This window comes from Rhodnius prolixus, unplaced genomic scaffold, assembly GCF_049639745.1.
Source record: "Rhodnius prolixus isolate KJV_2025 unplaced genomic scaffold, Rpr scaffold_2, whole genome shotgun sequence".
Classification (NCBI taxonomy): domain Eukaryota; kingdom Metazoa; phylum Arthropoda; class Insecta; order Hemiptera; family Reduviidae; genus Rhodnius; species Rhodnius prolixus.
Window position 1 is genome coordinate 19,011,486 of NW_027411592.1, and position 21,790 is coordinate 19,033,275.

Sequence of the window (21,790 nt, forward strand, 5' to 3'; positions counted from 1 at the left end):
GAATTACTTCACGAATTTTTGTAATGTTCTTGTACGTTTTATGGCAAGAAATTGAGACGAGTTTATCAACCTCAGGGTTAAGATCAATCATTTTGATCGCTCACGAAGAAGCCTGCAACGGCGGATAAAATCTCAGAAATTAATTAACATTCAGCTGATCAAACTACCAGAATCAAATTGCTGTCAAGAAAGTAGAAAATACTTTTTAGGATACCTGTTTGTGAAAAACTGTATACTCTTAATAACTTCATGGTTGGAATTTCCTAACGACAATTGCAAAACTAGTTTTTTCAAGTTTTAACTTTCTCAATAAAAAATTATTTAAACATTGTAAAGGATTTTGGGGATAAAAAATAAGCTCATCTTAAATAAGATCATTACTATTAGATGAATTCAGTTCCTATTTTTTAAACGTTACAGCAGAACTTAACATTTTTTCAATCTAATAAATTTAACTGCGAAATTGCATTTCTTCAAGCTAGAGTTTCAGATTTACATTTTGCATAAACGGTATTGAAGTTAAATCATTTAATGCCCAATCTATTCTTTCCATAGCAATCAGGGAGCTACGTAAATTTTTTTGTGTGTCTTGAGTTTCAACTTGAGCCTCTAACAACCGACTGCTTATTTCTCTTAATTGCTCAACGGCAAAGCGGTAACTAGACTTAACTTGGTCTGCAGTATCTTCATGCAACTTGCAATTGCTTTCTCCTAAAAAAAAAAAATCAGTCTATCAACACGAAACTCTAAAATTGTTTATTACATCTTTCACTCGGTTTTTAAGTAAGGACCAAGGATAAAAAAATAAATGTTAGATGAGAATTTTTCATAATCATACTTAATTTTTTATGTAGCAAACTGTTGAATCTGGGATTACAATGTCTGCTTTCAACACATTTCGATGCAAATGCTTCTGCAGTCAGATTGTAATTATCTGAAAGAAAGTTTTAAGGTATCTGAAAATTTGAAGGTAAAAGAATTATTTTTTACACTTTAGAGCAAATGGTTGTGGAAGAATCTTTTTTAATATTACCGTCAGAATCATTTTCAGAATCAATAACTACAACTGCTCCATTAAATGTAACTGACTTTTTGCCCTCTTTATCCTAAAAGAAAATTAATGAAATATGAATTCGCACAAATGTTACAACTATTTTTTATATACCCACTTGATTAATTAAATCATCGTCATCGTCAGATTCCGAGGCTTCTCCTACAACTATTAATGAATTCTTATTTGCCATCGGTTCTGTTACTTCTAGAGTCACTCCCACTTAAAACGAAGAGCCGATATTCAATTTAGTAGGGAAACTTAATCCTGTAAACTAAAGAATGTCAACTTCCATATTTTTCTCCTCACTAGGTTACAACTTTAATCATGACGATATTGTTAAATTATTATACTCTCAATACTTCCTTACTTTTTAAGCGCATAGGTAGTACACGGAACTTGAAAAGTAGTGAACATTGAACATTGTACAACACTGCATACACAGTTTTTGATTGACATGACAAGTCACGGAACACGGAATGATGTAAATTTGCTTGCCACAATTATTCAGGACGAATCTACTAATCGATTGTCTTTCCTAATGAATTATGAGTGACAACAGTCTACTCCTAATTTCATCACTTAAAATTTCACTTTTTAATATCCATTGAATGTAATTACATACCTCTATAAATTTGTGCATATAAAAGTTTATTCGTATTTTAATGACGTTATTACATTCCACACGACATGACATCTCGAATAATTTTCTTTCAATATCTCCAGCTAACCAGTAAGCACAGTCATTAGGAGCTATGCAGTATGCACATTACACAGTAAGCCACAGTAATTGGGTGGAAATGGGAAACCTAGGCTACAGTTTGCTACGGAATTCCTAAATAAAGACGAACGGTTCCTTATGGGCAAAGAGTACAGACAGATGAAGCTCTTGCATCATTGTGGCTGCCGACGGATTGCATACTGAGAAGTGGAAAATCATGCCCCCAAGTTATATTCAAAAATTTATCTCTAGACTCGAATCTTATTAAAAGGTGTAACGTAACCATTAGGCATAGCAAACTGGCCAATTACCATAGGTCTACCAAATCTGAGGGACATCATACTTATACTAGCGGTATGAATCGATTAATAGGATATCTACACTAGTGATGGGCAGAACGAGTCCGTCTTTGGACTCGTTGGATTTGAATCAGTTCCAGGGTTGGAATCGATTCCAACAACTCGTTCACCGATTCCGGTCTCTGTACTTACCCTATGCATTAGTAAAAATGTCACGCAATTTATTAAAAAATATCATTAAATGTTAGCTTTCCCAGTTAATAACAAAACTATATTTCTTTAACACACATTGAGTACTATCCCTAATTTCCAATTGCACTGATAAATATAAAATTAACAACGTAACACAAAAATTAACATAAAAATAGACTAGTCAATTATAAAAATTAAAGCAATGCTGTTTAGTCATTATCTAGCTTGACCACTGGAAGACTGGAGTTAACGTGCTTCAAGAGGATCCAAGGTAGAGAAACGGAAATGGGTAGGAAATTATTCCATAAAAATTCTAACCCTTCAAAATTATAATTACTCATAATATTTATTAACTAAGAATTGAATATCAAGCTTTTAAAATATTATCTTATTATCTTACGAAAAGAAAAAGCTGTGTGCTTAATCTTTAACATAGCGCTGGACACTCTTATTCTTATCTTCATTGGGTAAGTTTAACCGTGTACATGACCGTGAGACAGTCAAAGTAACACTGAGCCAAAATTTAGTATTACCTAATTGGTTTACTTACTGCAGTATCCCTCCCACTCTATCACCAATTTCACAAACATTCATCGATTGGAAATAATTTTTAGTTAAATATTCGTTTTATTTGAATACAAAAAACATTATAACGCTTTCTTAAGATGATTTTAATTTTTAAAATTTGTTTTTGTCCATTACTCTTATATAATACGAAGAATTTCAAATAAAATATAATATACAAACACAATGATCTAGTATGCAGGTGGAGTCAGTCCTCGTTACCATAGCAATGGAACCGTTAAACAACTCCGGTTCCAGCTCCAGCAATTTCTATTGGCTAGATTCAGTGAACGAAAAAATGGAACGAGTCCGGTTTCAAAAGGATTTAAATCACTCCGGATTCGACTCCACCAACTCCAGTGGATTTAACCAATGAAAATGCTAGAGCTGGGCCGGAGTCGTTTAACGGTTCCGTTGTCATGGTAACTACGACTGACTCCACCTGCACACTAGATCATTCTGTGTTTGTATATTATATTTTATTTGAAATTCTTCGTATTTTATAAGAGTAATGGACAAAAACAAATTTTAAAAATTCAAATCATCTTAAGAAAGCGTTATAATGTTTTTTGTATTCCAATGAAACGAATATTTAACTAAAAAATATTTTCAATCGATGAATGTTTGTGAAATAGGTGATAGTGTGGGAGGGATACTACACTAAGTAAACCAGTTAGGTAATACTAAATTTTGGCCCAGTTTTACTTTGACCGTCTAGCTGACATGTACACGTTCAAGCTTACGCCAATGAAGATGAGAGTAAGAGTGTCCAGCGCTAAGTTTAAGATTAAGCACACAGCTTTTTCTTTTTGTAAAACAATAAGATAATATTTTAAAAGCTTGATATTCAATTCTTAGTTAATAAATATTATGAGTAATTATAATTTTGAAGGGTTAGAATTTTTATGGAATAATTTCCTACCCATTTCCGTTTCTCTACCTTGAATACTCTTGAAGTAAGTTAACTCCAGTCTTCTAGTGGTCAAGCTAGATAATGACAAAACTGCATTGCTTTAATTTATATTTGACTAGCCTATTTTTGTGTTAATATTTGTATTACGTTGTTAATTTTATATTTATCAGAGCAATTGGAAATTAGGGATAGTACTCAATGTGTGTTAAAGAAATATAGTTTTGTTATTAACTGGGAAAGCTAACATTTAATGATATAATAATATAATAAATTGCGTGACATTTGTTCTTATGTTTAATCGTTCCAAACCTTCTGCTGCCTCATTTTCATTTTTATTTGCCTAAATTTTTTGGGGCGGGGCGGAATCACTTTTTTTAAAAATAGGGATTTGAATCAACTCGTTCCACCATCGGACTCGTTCCAATGGAACGAGTCCGCTCAAATAGCCCATCACTAATCTACACACAGATTTCTAAAACCTTTCTTCCGGTTATAATTTGCGATTAGCGGTTATTGTGAATGTTATTTTGTAATTGGAAAAGCATGTGATTGGATTTAGATGTCGGTGACAACTTTCGTAATTGATGAAATATGCCAAAGGACCACACAAAAGGCAAGGAAAGTGGCCAAAAAACCAAATATTTACACACTTTTTTCCCTCAAATTAATAATGAAGCAAGCCAAAAGTCAGGTAGTCTGCAACATTTGAAACAACCTCAATCATTTAGCGATTCAACGAAAGAACCTGAAACAGACCAAATTGATAAAATGGTTTTACAAAAGCCTAGTTCTTTTTGGGGTGGTATTCCGTTAGGGAGTAGGAACATTTTAGAGGAAAAATTGCAAGAGTCGAGAGTTAAAGACCAATTACAGGAAGAAGCTAGGCAAGAAAGATTGAATAAAGAGAAAGGATGGTTCACTGATGCAAAAGAGAGTGCAACATCCATCAAGCAAGATAACGATCCTTGGTACACTGCTGATATTTGGGGTGATGATTTATCTGCAGAAGCCATTGAAGAATGCATACTCCTAGCTTCAAATACAGTTTCAGAGGTAATGTTGGTCTCTCGTTTTTTTTTTTTATTGAAAAATTTTAGTGGCTTCATTTTCTACTTTGTTACTGTCTTAATTTAATAAGGGCATAGGAAACATGTTTGTACCATTGTAATATTAAAAAATAAATTTTCATTAGTTTTATTTTATTTATTTTTATCTGCAAATTACATTTTATCATTGATAAGGAAAGGACTGTGTAGGTTTAAGGGGCACAACAAATACTCTTTAATTTTGAATTTTCAGAAATATTTAGATCTACTTTATCAGTACAATAATTAAAATGGTCCTTCAGAAACAGCTATCCACGCCTTGGGTACTTCAGTGATTTAACTATCAATTTTCTTTTATATATATTATAAAGCCGTACATCTAGAAGGATTATATGGTACATATGGCCCCGCTCCTGATGAAAGTCATCAATGACACCCGAAGCATAGAAGAATGATAAAGATGTTGGTTTTCCAAAAAGCTTTCTCTGGCCGTTTTCATTAAAACCGCACAATAATTATTTTTTTTTTGTGAAGAATCTCTAGACGTAGAGTAACATCAGTCTAATGGCCACTTTTTGGAGAAGTTTGTTTGCACGGTCATCTTTGAGCCTCGTGTGAGTAAAGAAGAGTAATTTTGTAGTGATTTTATTAGAATTCGCTTTGTCCTGAGCGTGTGTAGAGAAAGTGAGTTTGTTGTCCAAAGTTAAGCAGATATATTTGACGGGCATCTGAAGTGGCTATTGAGATTCAAAGAAAAATTATTTTTAATTTGAGTTATCAATACAGTTTAAAATATCGATATTGAATTTTGTTTTAGCCCAAGGATGCGCATCAGAAGTCAGAAACGAATCCCAGTGTAGAAATGATTTTGCGGGAGGATGAAAATTCTTTTCTTAATTGCCTTGAAGAACTGTCATCGTTGGATAACTGTGCATCTGATGAGATAAAGTATATAATTGATAATAAAACTACCAAAACTGCTTTTAATGATTATAAAGTGCTTAAGAAACCAGAGAGACCTGTCGACATATCCACTAGTCAGGCTGAAATTGAACGTACTATGCACCCAGTGAACACATCCAGGTGCTTAACCATTCCTTTAAATTTTATTTAGTTCTTCAATTATATTTATGTTTTAATTTTAATAGTTCCTACTTCTATAGGTCCTTATCAAATCAATAAATTTGGTTTTGGTACCCATATACACCACATAAAGCTTTTTTTTTTTCAAATTTGCATGTTTCTGAGGTAATTATTGAGTTCACCCTGTATGTTACATTTTCTTACATAATTATTTAAAAAATTAATTTGATTTAAATTACAGATTAGTTCACGATAAATTGTCTATCCACATTCACTAAACACATATCCCAGTGTTTTCTGCTCTTTTCTGTATAGGACAGTCTAAAACTAGTTCAACCCTTCAAAATGATTTTCTTAATTTTGCTCTCCCACTTCTTTGTTAGACTACTTGCCGATTTCTTCAAATTTATCAGGTACATTTCAGCATTCGTTTGCATCTGATGTCCGCTATAGCTCTCACAGTGTATCTACTCCGTTCTCCTTCTTTTTAGTTGTTAGTTAAACCAGCGTTTTCCAACCTGTGGTGCGCGTACCATTGGTGGTACGCGATTTGCAGGTTGGTGGTACACAAAAAATAATCAATAATGGCGGACATCAAAAATAAAAGAAAAATTAAATAATAAAAATATCATAGAATTAATTCACAAAAAATATTTTAATTAATAATATTATACATTAAAGTTGTTATTATGTACAATAATAAGGTTAGTCTGTCTCAAATACGAGAAAATATAATGGCACATTTAACAGGATTAAAATTGTCTTTCATGGAGTACTTTCCAAAACCCGAAAACACAAATGATAATTAAATTTCAAACCCCTTCTAGAAATAGTATTGTTGATTAGAATGCTTATATCACAGACTTAATATATCCATAATAAAGCAGGGAACACTCAACTGATTTAAATGAAGTAAATAACATTATTTTTAATATATTTTGGAATTCTCAATGTTTATTACAAAATGTCAGTTAACATTATTTAGATAAATTCATTTCTTTTCAAGTTGTAAGAAATTCTTTCTGAAATAAGATTGGGTGGCCCTTATTTTATTAAATTTAAGATCAATAATGTAATTTATAAAATCAACCACAAAGATCATTGTTTAATGTGAAACAAGAGCGAGCCGGAAATTAATTCGCATGTTTATCAACTTCCCAGTCCATGAAAGTTTTAGAATCCCACTCCATATAAACAAATATAACTCGGAATAACAAATTTCACGAAATACAAGCATTTTTACGAAGTCGTACTATTTAGCATGATCTACTACCAAGTGGTACGCGAGCCAAAAAAGATGAGGAAACGCTGAGTTAAACAATGGTATTTGGTGACCCTGCCTGACTTTCAACTCACCTATCCAATTTTCTGCTTCTTCTGGCATTTCTCAGCAAGTAACTTTCCATTTCATTCATTTTTACTCGCCATTTCTGTATATTTTGTTAACACTCAACTTACTTTACTATACTGCTCAGTGCTTCTTTATAACTTTATGTTTAGCGCAACACTTATGGGGCCTGTAAAATAACTTAATTAAAACAAAACAAAAATCAACGTAAGGACCAAAAGGTTCTTTAAAAAAATATCCATCACCATATACTGTTTTTATGGTTTCAGAATGAACACACATACCTTAGGCGTGCAAAAGTACTTAAAATCAATGAAACAGAATGTTAAACCGCAGTGGGAACCAGTAGTACAAAAATCTAAACCTTTACCTTTGTGCCCTGAAAGTAAAAACCAAACAAGTAAAGAGAATGAGTATAATAATTTATCTAAGCTTTCACTAAGTCAGCGAAAATTAGAAAAACCTACAAGAAGCATGCCTTCTTCTTCAAGTCAGGGTACGTTATAATTTAAAATTTTTCTTTTTATTTGATTGGTTCACCAGAAGTGTATGTTTCGATTCAGAAATTGTGATTTGTATTTAGTGAAAATCATATTTTTGTAACGGGAGATACCAGGAAGCTTAATTTTAATTTCTTCTGGTTGTAACATGGAGATCTGAGCAAGTTTACTAACAAAATCAATTATACAAATCCATATTTTACTAAATAATTTCTTAGCATTTTGTGTTAAAACCTCCTCAATTTTGTGTGATATGTATGCGAACGAGTTTAACCTATCAAATTTATTTAAAACTCTTTTTGGTAAAAATAATGTTAGGAGGTTGTTGAGAAGGCGAGATGTTCAACTACTATCTCGCGTTCCATTTCGATGCACTTCTACTTCTAAGTTTTTTAGACTTTGGTAATTTTTTTTAAAGATTTTAAACGTTTAAATTCTGAAGTAGATCGGTTGTTAGTCTGGTAAAGTGTGCTTCATTATCCTTCCATTTGCTCTTTACTATGGGTTTGTTTAATTTAGTTATTAACTGTGTACTTGTTGACCTTTTCTTTTTTACTCTTTTATGTTTTGCAATGTGCTTTGTTGGATGGTATGAGATATAAACCACTAATGAGAATATACATTCGAGGCGAAGCGTTTGGCCTATTAGTTTTGCAGTGGTTATTGATTTTATTGAGGTTTTGTGCCAATTGATTCGGTTTCCATTTAATCGCTCCTCTAAACGTTTAATAATGCTCCTTAGTAAAATAATAAGGCTTAATAAGAGCTGAACCCTGGAACTCTTGAAATGAGTTGCTAGCCACGGAGGAAAGTAAATGAATAATGAAAATTTAAACAACATTGTTTGTAAACGTTATTTTAAATGAAATATAAAATTGTGTTTAGACGGTTTTTTAAAAAAAAATTATGCACTTCTTTTTATCACTGTATTGTTTACAGCTTTTACTACTGAGTGGCTGCGCAATCAATTGGAAAAAGTTAATGTAGAATACAATGTTCTGAAAGAAAATATGCAAACAAAGGATGGTGAGGTAAAATAATGTAGCATTATTTTAACCAATTTAGACAGCACATTTATGGAAGAAAGCCAAGTTCGCAACGTACTAGAAGTTTAATTCGAGATCTTTGCTTATCAGTGTTTAGCATTATTGAACAGTGCATGTTTAGCATTATTGAACTTTTGAGTTTTATTTTTATTTTGTAAGCTTTAAACTATACGTGGTGAAACCTAATAACTGAAAAGATAAGAAATTCAGTTTAAATGTCAAGCAATAATTTTGTTAAAAATGAAGTAGTAAATTATTCTATTATTTAGCTTGTGCCAAAAATATTTTTTTGATTTTATGTCAGAGTAAACTCCTGAGAGAAAAATTGCGCTTATCACAACAACAACTCGAAAAAATCAAGCAGGAGAAAACGGATGAAATGGAAACTCTTAAAAAAACCTTGGAAGCGAAGGTGAAAGAATTGGAAAAAAAATTGGCATCAACTAAGACCCAAATGTTATTTAAAGTAAGTATTTAAAAGGATTACATAGTTTAGGAGGATTTCCACAGAAAACAGTGCTTTTCATTGAAATTTTAAAATTTATTTAAAGAAATAGTTAGTTCAAATATAACTTTTATCCTTTCCAAAAAAGACGTGAAGAGAGTCTTGATTCGAAATTTCTGTACGATTAAAATTGCTATAAGATGAACTCCAACAACACGGAAAATTTGTCTGCTTTTACACCTTAATCTTTTTGTGTTACTTTTTTAGGCAAAAGAAGCTGAATGTAGTTTTGGAAAATATAGTAAACGGAAAGTCAGTTTTGATCGTACCTCGTCTGTGGATGCTAATTCCAAAACTCCAAAAGCATCTTTGGATGTGAGGTGTGTATATTATTAAGGTTTCTCTATATTTTTATTTTTTTATTAATTATAGAGTAGATTCCATTTTTTTATATATCCACTTTCTACTGGAAATATTGCCAAGGCAGAAAGCTTATATTTTTCTTAATATCGGGAAATAAGTAGTTTTCCGAGTGATTTTTTAAGCAATAATCTAATGTTAAGAATTTGTTCACAAGCATAGACAAACGGGCTAAAAAATAATTTTACTTCTGTTGCAAACAAGAAGATTTAATACTTTTCTTGGTAATTTTGGGATAGTATCATTTAATTACAAAAAAAAAAAAAAATGGAAATTTCCTGTCACATATTTAAATGTCAATATCTCACATTTAAAGGTTCAAACTTATTCCTTAATTTATCAAATAATGCATTTACGCAGCTTCTGTAGCAAGTCCTGTGTCTTCAAAGGTGCCTCCTCATTATGAATATTGAACATTTTGCTACCTTCTTTTTCTGCAATTCTCATAGTTCCAACTTACATTTTCTTCAGACTTCGAATTAGTAGTAGGTACGTTGCCTTAATGTTACTCAGGTTTATTAAATGTCTATTGAGAGCATCTGGAGCTTGTTTTGCTTGTCTGAACAACATTTCTCCTTAGGATCGTTTTTATGGCATTTCATTCATTACATTATTTATTTGGGATTTAAAATCTAAACTGACATACATCCGTGCTATCTACTGCTAGAGGAAAACATCTTTCAGGATTTCGCTAAAATGGATTGAATTGGTTTCAATAAATGTAGTGTGATTTAGTCTGTATAAAAATTTTATAGAAAATCGTTCGTATCGTTTTCAATAAAATCTCCTGAAACAAAAAATGAACAAAAAAAGATTGCGGCCTAAAGGCAGGAAATCATTTCTCTAAAATCCCTCCAAAATTCATTTCCATAAAAATGTTAAAAATAAACGTTCTACATGTAATTACTGAACATCGATCAGGATGTAATTTTTTGTTTCAGTTGAAAAATTCCTTTCAATTGGATTATTGGTAAACATATTAAATTAATTTATATTCTAGATTTAATTCATATTATTCATCGAGGATTTTCCTTTGTTGGAAAAAGTTGCTGTTTTAGCTTTAATAAAACTAAAATTAAGGATTGAAATATCACTTGTAAACAGAGAATGTGAATAATTTATTGTATATGCTTGGATAAGTAGTAAAAATAGTTGTAAACTGTTCAGTTCATGTTCATATTCTAGTTGTTTTAAAGGTTCGAAACTATGGTTTGGAATCAAATTTCACTTTGAATTAGCACTGGCGGTCATGAGAAGATGCATGACTGTATTAAGAGAAATACAGGGGATGTGAAATAAATGACAAACGGAGAGTGAGAATTGCGGAAGATAAAACCTTATTATACTTTCATACCCAGTTTTTTTACAACTTTTTATTTGCTGCCACTAAGTGAACATTTTTCTCAGTTTTAAAAAATTTATGACCGGAGAGAATCGTCCTGGAGAAATTATCTCGCAATCTCAAACTATTCTTGCGGATTCTTCTGATTTGATGGATTTATCAACATCTGAAGAACATCACAATGTTACCAGTCAAAAAACTAGGTAAGTGTAATTTTTTTTTATGGCGGACACGTATTTTATGAGCATTTTTTTTCCGAAATCATTTACTTTTGGTGTTCAAATGATCAAGTTTTTGTAATTTTAAGTTTTAAGTGGTTAATAATTAATAAATAAACCACGTATAAATGGTTACTTATTTATTTTTAAATATTTTTTCATTGTGTGTTTCTTTTGCAATTTGAACAGTCAGTTTAACTAAATGACGCTTCTAATTCATGTAATGTACAACTTTATTATTCTGTAGGTATTTAGTGAATAGTTCTAGTGTCTGCAAAGCCTGTAAGCCTAAAGATTATTGAAACTTGCGAGTGCCTTTCCTAAATGTTATTGTATTAGGACGGGTTTGGTGCAGAGGACTTGCAAGTGAGAGGTCTACTATTAAGTTTATATTTGTTAGACAAAAATAATTGTAAAGTATTCGTCTCCGTGCCTATCTAATACACTTGAATTGGTGTGCAACAATTTTATATTGTTTCTAATTTTTGTTAAAGTGTAACCGGCACAAAAAGATTGTACAGATGGTAAAAATGTGTTTTTTCATGGATATGCTAAATCTAAAGAGTTGCTACAGCTAAGCATATGCACGTGTGCGATAATCGAGGTGAAGGCTAATACTCGATTATCCCCTGATACATTAGGATCCTTTACATTTGCAGTTAAATTGTATTAATACTATTATTTTAATGTGGTTATTTGACTTATCGTTTGGTTTTCCGGAATTCGTTGGAAGTCTTTAAGGCCTTCACTGCTTTTCTTTAAACTCTCTTTCTAAAAATATCAAATATTCTCCAAAAATCTATTTCTTTAAAAGTGGTTAGTTAGAACCTCCAAAGCTACGAGCTTAAAATACTCGTATTTTGTAAAGGTAAAGGTAATCACCATTAATATATCATGTAAAATAAGAACTTCAAGAGCAAACAGAAACTAATATAATATTAGTAGCAGTGTTTTATTCAGATAAAATTAAATTGTATAATTTATTATTTATTTTTTTTATAGACTTGCATAAAATAACAATAAGTGGAAATATTAATACTATGACATACTAACTTGATCAAAATATTTCAATTTATAGAAATATTGCGTTCTGTTTCATTGAGCAGCTGTGTTGAAAAGCAACCCAGTTCAAAACCACGACAGGATGAAAAAAATCTGGTAGATCAAGGAGATGTTGATATGTTTAATGATGACGACAGTGATATGATACTAAATATACCTTGTTTGGATAATTTATTTTCACTCAACACAGGTTAATTTGTTTTTATTTATTTTTCAATAAACCAAGAGATTATATTTTTATTCTTTTTTTCGTATTTAATACAACTAATTATTTATCTGATCAAAATGTAGGAAGTATGAGTATTAAAAAATAATTTTGATATAGGGCAAGTTAGAGGTGAGGAGGTGATACCGAGAGATTTAAACAGATATCGAAGGATGATTTCAATGGCTGGTGATCCCAACGAAGAATTCATATCTGCAATTACCGAGGAATTGAAAGCATGTCTTATAAGTCAGAAAAAAAAAATTCGCGATGATTTTGTGAAAGGGAAGGGTCCGTTACTATCAATTATGTTATTTCCTGAAATCGAGGAAGAAGTTCCACCTGAAATGAACTTTGTTATACCACCTATGCAACCTTATCTCTGTCGTAAAGTATTATTCAATGGTAGGTAATTTAATATGTGTGTTGTTAAAAAAGAAGGTTATCAAAAATATTTCATTCTTAATCAGAACACTTATTTAGATGTCAATGAACAGCCAGCTGAGAATTATAAAATGACAAGACCGACACTTAAAGAAGTATGGCAGATTCCTTTAGAAGGTTTCATCCCAGCAAAAAAAAGAACTACAGATCGTTTGCACAAGTTTGAAGAAGTTCCGCTGGAACCTGCTCTAGCTGATGTACTCTTGAGTTCTGGCAGATTCTTCACTCCGCTCACTGGCTGCATACCTTTAGTACTACAGCTGATAGATTGCCCAGTTTGGGATTGGAGTATTTTTGACACTATAATTCTGAAGGTAATAAATAGCATTCATTTTTATGCGCTATGATTAATTTATTTATATTTACGTAATCGTGCCATAAGTACTGTTGCAATTACAAAAAGTATCTAGAGTGTAGGGCAGCTAATCTTTGATTTGGAAACAAAAGGAAAATTTAAGCTGGTACTTTAATATTAATATTTTTCCATTAAAAAAAAAAAAAATTATATTCTATTTCGAGGCTCAACGCTCTTAACTTTACATAAAATGCATCCCTCATATATTACACCCCTAAAAAAATCAAAATCAAAATCAATTATTCTGTAAGAGTAAACCTTATACTAAATGAAAAAAAAAGATAAATGACTAAGAGTTCCTTCAGATTCTTAAGTACAATCAATCAGCCATAATTGTTGGGGTTGCTCCAACTTGACTTTGGCTTTTCATTGAATACCTGGCCAACCTCCAACGGTATCTGATCGAAAAGTATTTTTGAGGCATTTAAAAGTCAAAATTTATATTTTCAGATCTTAGAGCATATAAGGAAAATGGCAGTAGAAATTTACGTGGCAGTAGGTGATCCGAGAAGGCGGGCAGCCATGGTTACAGTTAGAGATCGAGAAGAAAGTGTTATCAACGAATGTTTGGATTATGCCGAAATGTCAAAAAAGCTATCAATTCTTTCTGCCCAGTTAGTAACAGTAATAAAATTTAGTAATGTAGTAATAAAATTTACTAAATGAAAAAGGTTGTAAAAGTATTTTACTTTGTTTCTAAAATTTTGCCCTTATATACCCTTATAACTTTCTCTTATTGCAATTCCCAAAATTCTGACATACCAATTTTATTTCCGAAGGAAGGATTTCGATTTGAACTTATACACGTTTCCAAGGAGTTCGCACATACTTACAAAATGTCACACACACACAACATTATTAAAAGTAAAATTCCAAGTTTCAGATAGTTTCTTTTTGAGGAATTGCAATGTTGTCGTTCAGAGGAAGTTCTAAAAAAATATCCTTGCAGAACTTTTGAATCAATTAAATTTATAAAATCATCATTTAGACAACATAGCAATCGTACTTCAGTTTCTAAGCCTAGATTGTAGACGGAAGCAATATGAAATTGAAGTTAATAAATACGATATAACCTTTAATCTTAAACCCAAATAGGTGGATTTATAATTCCTTTGTTGTATTGTTAAAGAAAGTGGAAAGATGAAGTTCATATTGATATGAGACGGGGCTTAGGTATCATTACCCAGATCTGCGCCTTAGATTACCGGCTGATTGTTCACCTCTTAGACTCAAGGTTAGTAAGCAAATAACTTTTTTAATGCCTACTTTTGAACTTATTTTAAACAAATTACTACATTGCTTTAAATTTTCTGCTCTGGACGCATGTCATTATCGGAGGCAATTCGTAAAGCTTCCTATAAGGAATAAGTAAGGCTCAATCGGAATTTTGCGCCGAAAAAAGTGAATGCCATGGATTAAGCTTGATTGACTATCAAATATCAACAAAATAGGTTCTGTTATATATTTCAAATCTTAATGTATTAGTTCTAGTGTATTTCTACTCGTCTTCCAAATGTCTTAAAGTTTTATAACCGTTAGAACCTTGGAGAAATTTTATTTTGGAGAGTTGTAAGAATGGGAGTTGAGGACACATTGTAAAGAGTAAGATTTGCTGTAAAGAAAGGAGCATCAACTATCTGTTGGATTAGTTCTGTTAGAATGTCTGAACAGTCCGTGAGTATGTTGTAGGTTTGGCTGAACCTCACATATCAAGTGCACATAAGTTTAGTGGGTTCAGTTTAAAGCGTCGTCCAACAACCTCCGCAGGGTAGTGTTGTTTAACGTTTAGTTCTCTGTACAGACTCTTATCAGGTAAGGAGGAAACGGTTTCTCAAAATCTATTTTGACAGCGATGCAGTCGCTAGGTTATACACTTAGATCTTTGGCATTCTGACCAGAGTAGACTTGTGATAAAGTCCGTGGACTTCTTAAAGAGAAGAGGCTTTTCCAACTAAATACCTTCAGGAGATGGTACAATAAATCCCTGATAGCTGTAGTGCTTTGCTGAACAGTCCTGGCCCTGGGTTCTTATCCATCTAACCCCTTTGGTGATGAAAGTAATTATTGCTTTATTTGAACTTGTGCACATAAATTTCAGAATTGGAACTCTCGGAGAATATATTTGAATTTATTTATCCTTTAAAGTTGTTTATCTGTTGTTATTACAACGTGTTTATTTTTCTTGATATACTGAAGATACTTTATTTTTCTAGAATTTTATCATCTGCAAGGTCAATTAACCCTTTTTCAAAAAGAGGACTTATAGAAGAAAGTATGAATAATATTGGGCGAAAAGGCCAATTGACAGTTAGTATACATTTCAGCAAGTGATTAGCATTTCATTACATCATGAATTAAAAATTTGATTAACAAATTATCTAAGGCCTGAAATAACAGTTTCTTGTAATAGTTATACCTACTTGGAAGAAATCTAAATCATAATAATTACCATTGTTATTTAAAATTATAGGATCGTTTAGTAAATCAGTGTACGAGTTCCAACAAGATGTCAGTTCCAACTGAAAGAAAGAAATACGAGTAAGAAACTTTTCGTTTAGTATTTTTTATTTATTTTTATTATCGCCATCCCCTAACCCATTTAACATTTATATTTTATTAATTATCTTCATTAATGATAAAATACAGCTCTATAACCTTTACAATGAATTCACGAATTATGTAGTATTTAGCTGACGTAATTGTAATCTTTATGGCACATAACATTATATTACATATTATTTACATTTTTATTCTTTAAACAAGTCTTATTACACTTATCAGATTTCTTGGACTCGTTATAATTTGGTCTTCGAATCCTCTGTACAATAAATATGCAAACATTATCAGAACACCCTTTTCTTGTTGTTTCTCTGTCACAATTCTATATAAAACCCCGCATTGCAATAAAATTGGACTCCTCAATTAGCTGTTCAAATCTTTTGTTAATGTTTTAGTTATTGATAAAGCAATTTTATGTATTGGTTAATGCAATTAACCAATACGACAGATTCGAATTGTTGTCATTTCCCGACTTAAAAAAGCAAGGCTCTGTCACGTCCAAAAGATCGCTTTTCCAAGTCTCCATTAATGATTCACTTTCCCATAATTTGAATTAAAGTGTTTCACCATCCGTTCCATCCGAGGTGAGTGTGGATGTACTATCTATTAGCTTTCGCAGAGTGGATAGTAATAACCATAATAACCATAATAATAATAACCATACTAGGGGAGGGATTAGCTATGTGGTTAGCGTACTCGATTCCCACGCGGAGGTCCCGGGTTCGAATCCAGCTGCTAACCCTTAGATTTTCTCTTCCTAGGAGCTTCTTACAGCTCACTGCCCGGTGATGGACAGTGTTGTCTGTAACGAGAGAACACTGTCCGGAGGCTGGCAGTGCACTGAAAAAAGCTCCGAGCGCTAATAACCTCAGCTGTTGATGCGCTAAAAAAAAAAAAATAAAAAAAAAAAAAATCATACTAGATGCTGTGTTCGTTACCTTGTCGGTTGCATTATTTTCTATACTTGAAGTGACCGTCCTCACTGAAAAAAAACAAAACATTCAGTAATTTTTTTTCATTCAAAGCAATCATGAGATGACTCGATACGCACTTCTCTCTTCTTAAGTCAGCAGAAGAAGTGTTTAAGGAGTTCATTCGTTCTTAAGAGCCGTTCCTAAGACGTGGAAAACTACTCATTTGCGCGGGGACAGAGACAACTCGAGAAACGGACTACACTTGATCAAATTGTTTGGGGAACTAAAAGTAGAATTTAATTTACTTTTGAACTTATTCGTAGTTTTATAATCAAACTAGAATTATCTACCACTCACAACTTATGTTCAAATAAAATAAGTGGAAACTCTCTCCTTAATTTTTTATTTATTTTAATAATTAACACTTTGTACATCATATTTTTGCAGTGATTTAGTTGAAATTAAGCTCTCACGAAGTTCACACTGTTCATATTTGATATATGTATTTATTTTGTTCCTTAAATATTTTTTTTTTTTTTTTTTTTTTTTTTTTTTTTTTTTTTTTTTAGTTCAGTGCCAGTGTACGTTGATACTTTAATGAAGAAATGGAGTGAACATCCTCAGCCTAGTTCTTGTTGTAAGCAAGATGAAATTGTACAGTTTGAATTGTACTTAAATGATTTGATTCCTCTTCCTGAAGAAACAGAAGATAGTTTTAAAAGTAGAGTAGCGATGAACTATGTTGACGGATTGTCTGACTCTCAGCTACATTTATTGAATAAAAAAGTAGAAGAACTTTTAATTAAAGGGACAGTTAAGCCTAGAAAGCTGAGCAGCGCAACGCCAGTAGAAAAGGATAAAGAGAAGGATAAATTAATTTCAGATGTTGCCAAAAATGATTGTGAAATTCCAAACAAACCTGTATCATTGGAAGAAGGAACAACTACTGTTAATAAAGATGATTTAAGCAAAAAACATTTTTTCAAAAATTTTACCTGCTTCGATTTTTCCAGCCATATAGTGAAACAAGAAGTTAAAAAACAGGTCCCTTGCGAAGAAGAAAAAATACCTTTAAAAAAGGTGATTAAATTATTTCTTATTGAGTTGAAAAATCTATTTTTTGAGTGAGTGTTGTGTTTTCAACTGCAGTGTTGTTAGTCCTAATTAGTAGCACAAGTCCACGTGGATTAGCCATGGTTGGACAGAACTTTATTCATTGCTGTTTCATTTACTCATAACAGTTCATTTCTATATTTTTAATTTTAAAATTTACTTATTCTTATTGAAGTGATTGTTAACAGTTTCATAATTTTCTTATTTCAATTCGTACTTATCTCAATTTATATTTTGATGTAAAAATCGGTTTTTAATTCATTATTCGACCAGAATCAATGTCGTTTGTTATAGATCATTGGTAAGGTTGACGAAGGTGGAGATGCTGTTAAACGAGCCAAACATGAGATTGAAACAAAACCTGATGAGAACAAACCAGTTCCGTATGTATGAATTATGATTGTTAATTTCCAATTAAAAATTATGAATTCATAAAAATTATTAGAATTTAAGAAATCGCCTTGATTAAATAAGCAGTATCACTAAAAGGCGTTCTTAATTTAATTGTTTTTCAACATTGGAGAGATTTTAATAATTTCTAATATTTCATTAGTAAGAATAGATATTTGAAATATTGCAAAAAAAATTTCTTGACTTACCTATGTTGAAAAAAGTTAATATTATTTTTTCTGTTTAAGGATTTCTTCACGATTACTTGAAACGCCAAAGCCTCAGTGGGTAAATATTGCTTTTAATATATTGTCTTTAGTAATTTTAGCTTGATTTAATATTTTTATCCTTATTAAATTTTTTACTTTTAATTGTGTCAGAAAGAAATGGCAAAAAAAAAGTCCCCGCGTTGTTGGCCTTGGTGTTAATCGGATAAATTTATTAGTGGTTTCTATAGTACTTTATTATCATTTTAGCTGCCACCAGTGTGTGTCGACTCATGACTAAAGCTCACCTAATGAAATTGGCATTACTTCACTTTTTATTTCTTCTTTTTATTTTCGTTTCTTCACTGTATCAACATCAGAAGTCATTGTACCCATTTCCGTACCGTCATTCAGTCATTTCAATGCCCTGCCTGCTTCCGGACGGTATTTCCTCGTTAAGACAGCACTGTCCATCATCAGATAGTAAGGTGTAAGAAGCTCCTAGGAAGAGAAAATTAATAAACTTCTCTGGTATAAATACATCTGAAAGTCCGTTTTGTATCGTTAATGGACATCGTTTTGACAAAGTGAAGTGTTTCTGGACATAGATACGACACAATGTAGAGTTTCTACTGATTTCGTATTAACGTAGTTTAATATAATGCGTAACCTCAAAAGAGGTATTCCAGATTTTTTGTTGAATTTATCTTAAAACAGCGATATTGTTTTGTATTTTAATTTGTGACGAAGACGAAGAAAGATGGACCATTGGTCATTTTACTTGTAGCAAATGAAGAGTAATGACATTGATGCTAAATATAAATAATCAAGTTCTTGGGAATATTATTTTAACTAATTGCATTTTTTATTGTTTGAATTCTTGTTGAAAGGAAGTTGCTGTTGACAATACAATTGCTGCAACCAACAACTTGGAAATATTGAACGCTGAGTGAGTTTTTTGCACTTGTTATATGTATATTGTATTTATAATTATATAAATTAACGGTTAACATCTGAGGTCTTTGGCACTTCTGAACAGTGTACTCTCTCTGTCGTCCACTGAATAGTGAGCTGTAAGAAGCTCCGAGGAAGAAAAAATCTTAAGGCCAGCAATTGGATTCGAATCCGATATCTCCGACAAGCTACCTACTAAGCTTATCCCTTGCGCACTTGAGTTATTGTTATTTCTCATAGCTTTTTATTAGATAAGAATTCTACTTTTATTGATTGAAAAAAACTGACTTCTTAACTGCAGAACTTGAATCATATGGCATAGTTTATTCTGCAAAAGTCAGAAAAAGTTTATAAAAATTAAACTTATTGGTTCTCTATCTTTCGGTCTCCACCGTGCTTGTTTTACCTTTAATCGTTTAGAACCAATATACCTTATAATTAACTAAAGAAACAATTTTTTTATACATAAGTAGGGCACATCCATAAGCATTTTTGCATTAAGAATATACGAGATTTTTATGAAAAGAGAAATATGAATTTTGAAATATTCTTTCCTATCCATATACAAAATTCTTGGTAATAAATTAAGAAATTATTCTCTAATACATTTTAATAAAAACTAATTTCTATATAATAAACATTCTCTCACAAACATTCTTCTTGGATAAATGGTTGGAAAATTTGATTTTTCTCGCATTTCTATATGTATTTAAATTAAATTTAAAACTATTTTAAATTTACTATGTACTTGGACCAAATTAATATTACTGTTTTATATGCACTAAATATACTATATACAGCAATAAAGTTTTAATTTTTAAAACTTGAATAAAATGTCCTTTTATAAAAATGCCTGTTTGAAATGATCTTTTGTCCTTTTACAGGGAAAACGTTTGTGTTTCTTGTTATGAACAAGAATTCATTGAGAAGATTTTTTCAAATGTTGAACAGCTAAAAAATGTAGTCGAGGTAAAGTCAAGTTGATATTTTCACTGAAAAGTTAATTTTGCAATATTAACTTTAACATGCTTTTATAGTATGAACTATTATGATAATTTGTAATATAGTTTGATGAAATTGCGTTTTATTTTATATTTGTTTACTTTTTCTTACTATTTAAAATTAAATTCTGAATGTCTTAAATATTCCTAGTTGTTAATAATAATTTTTTCTCCTTAGGAGACCGTACAGCTATCAACTGAGGACGATAATAATTCAAATTCTGTTAAGTATGGCTCAACTTCAAACTAGTTAATGAATATGCAGTTTATAATTCATATTTTGTGTGTGCGTGTGTGTGTGTGTGTGTGTGTGAAAACAGATAATATACAAAAAGAAATACTAAAAAGAAATAAACTATTGTTGAATATCATAGATTATTTAAACATTTATCTTTTTTAAAAAAAACTCGAAATTCTGAACGAAAGTAAAAACAAAAATCAAGTTAACATTACTTAAAATTACATTACATCTCAACTACTTTAGTGGAACTTTCTGAGAGTAATAGTTTGAATACAAAATAGATAAATATTATTAAGTTTATTTTCGTTCTTATTCGAGAGTAATGGTTCTAACTGGAGGAAGTATCGAAGCACGCCGAGGGGTTCTGACGAAGATAACTGTTTCTGAGGAGTGAGAGGGCTGCGCAGTGCAGCGGAACGTCCCTCTCTCGTCCAAGTTTCATTCTCTATACGGCTATTCAAGATTAAATATAACTTTACAATAAGAACGATATTCTTTTTATTTGCTAATGATCACTGTGAGAGTTACCTGATTTTTAACAATTTTAACGTTTTATTATAGATAATTTTCACGCATTCCTAAACCACTTACACAAAATTTATTCCTTTGACGGCAGGCTGTTTTTTTTTTCAAAGTCTCTGCCAAACTACTGTCATTCTAATCAACAAAATCTCAACTTTGAGTATCCCAGATTTGATTATTGAATGTTCTTTCAGTTCTTTAACCCAATTAAAGTTGACCATCTTACAGACTACCAATTACACCAACTAGATTGTGTAAGCAGCTTATAATCTGATACTTTTAATAATCTACTATATTAACTGAGCTTTTTGAAATTTTTTTATGGTAAAAGGCCTGATTCTATTCTAACATAAATGTCAGGGATATTTTTAGGCAAATTCAACAAAGATTTGAACATTTTTACTATAATTTTCTTAATAATGGTGGAATATTGCACGATCTAGATCTCTGACGTTCAGTAGTTTATCGTCAGATAGATAGTCAAACAGTTTCTGTTCGGCTTCCAGGAATCAGATCTAAATGCTTCTAATCATAAAAACATAATTTTCTAATCATAAACATGAAATGTTATAATTTTAGTTAAATTAATAAATTTGCAGTACATTTCCTAAGTACGAGTATTCATTTACAAACTAT

At 31.3% G+C, this 21,790-nt stretch overlaps 2 protein-coding genes across 6 annotated transcripts in view; one reads left to right on the top strand and one right to left on the bottom strand.

The window, feature by feature from the left end:
- Positions 1 to 364: 364 nt before the first annotated feature.
- Positions 365 to 2,128, bottom strand: LOC141449206 (uncharacterized). 4 transcript variants are annotated; one of them, XM_074118395.1, is made up of 5 exons: positions 1,677 to 2,123; positions 1,170 to 1,325; positions 1,034 to 1,106; positions 839 to 934; positions 365 to 711 (listed from the first exon to the last, which is right to left on the bottom strand). In XM_074118395.1, exons 2-5 carry the CDS (start codon positions 1,242 to 1,244, stop codon positions 479 to 481), a joined length of 477 nt encoding a protein of 158 aa, XP_073974496.1. In that variant the 5' UTR covers positions 1,245 to 1,325; positions 1,677 to 2,123; the 3' UTR covers positions 365 to 478. The 4 variants fall into 4 exon arrangements, with proteins under 4 accessions (XP_073974496.1, XP_073974494.1, XP_073974495.1 ...); XM_074118393.1 differs by having other exon boundaries at positions 1,422 to 2,121; XM_074118394.1 differs by lacking the exon at positions 1,677 to 2,123 and adding an exon at positions 1,422 to 1,670 and having other exon boundaries at positions 1,170 to 1,318.
- A 1,347-nt stretch (positions 2,129 to 3,475) lies between these two features.
- LOC141449190 (uncharacterized) overlaps positions 3,476 to 21,790 on the top strand; it is a 29,497-nt gene continuing 11,182 nt past the window's right edge. For both annotated transcript variants that reach the window (XR_012455387.1, XM_074118344.1), the window contains exons 1-20: positions 3,476 to 4,793; positions 5,604 to 5,869; positions 7,487 to 7,713; positions 8,657 to 8,748; positions 9,068 to 9,229; positions 9,476 to 9,588; positions 11,036 to 11,173; positions 12,295 to 12,440; positions 12,576 to 12,860; positions 12,939 to 13,213; positions 13,705 to 13,868; positions 14,384 to 14,488; positions 15,468 to 15,561; positions 15,725 to 15,792; positions 17,297 to 17,807; positions 18,135 to 18,223; positions 18,479 to 18,518; positions 19,327 to 19,385; positions 20,275 to 20,359; positions 20,570 to 20,619. Coding sequence is in view for 1 of the 2 variants with exons in the window: in XM_074118344.1 (XP_073974445.1) it covers positions 4,332 to 4,793; positions 5,604 to 5,869; positions 7,487 to 7,713; positions 8,657 to 8,748; positions 9,068 to 9,229; positions 9,476 to 9,588; positions 11,036 to 11,173; positions 12,295 to 12,440; positions 12,576 to 12,860; positions 12,939 to 13,213; positions 13,705 to 13,868; positions 14,384 to 14,488; positions 15,468 to 15,561; positions 15,725 to 15,792; positions 17,297 to 17,807; positions 18,135 to 18,223; positions 18,479 to 18,518; positions 19,327 to 19,385; positions 20,275 to 20,359; positions 20,570 to 20,619 (3,431 nt within the window). In the remaining variant the exon portion in view is untranslated. The remainder of the gene's footprint in view (positions 4,794 to 5,603; positions 5,870 to 7,486; positions 7,714 to 8,656; positions 8,749 to 9,067; positions 9,230 to 9,475; positions 9,589 to 11,035; positions 11,174 to 12,294; positions 12,441 to 12,575; positions 12,861 to 12,938; positions 13,214 to 13,704; positions 13,869 to 14,383; positions 14,489 to 15,467; positions 15,562 to 15,724; positions 15,793 to 17,296; positions 17,808 to 18,134; positions 18,224 to 18,478; positions 18,519 to 19,326; positions 19,386 to 20,274; positions 20,360 to 20,569; positions 20,620 to 21,790) is intronic.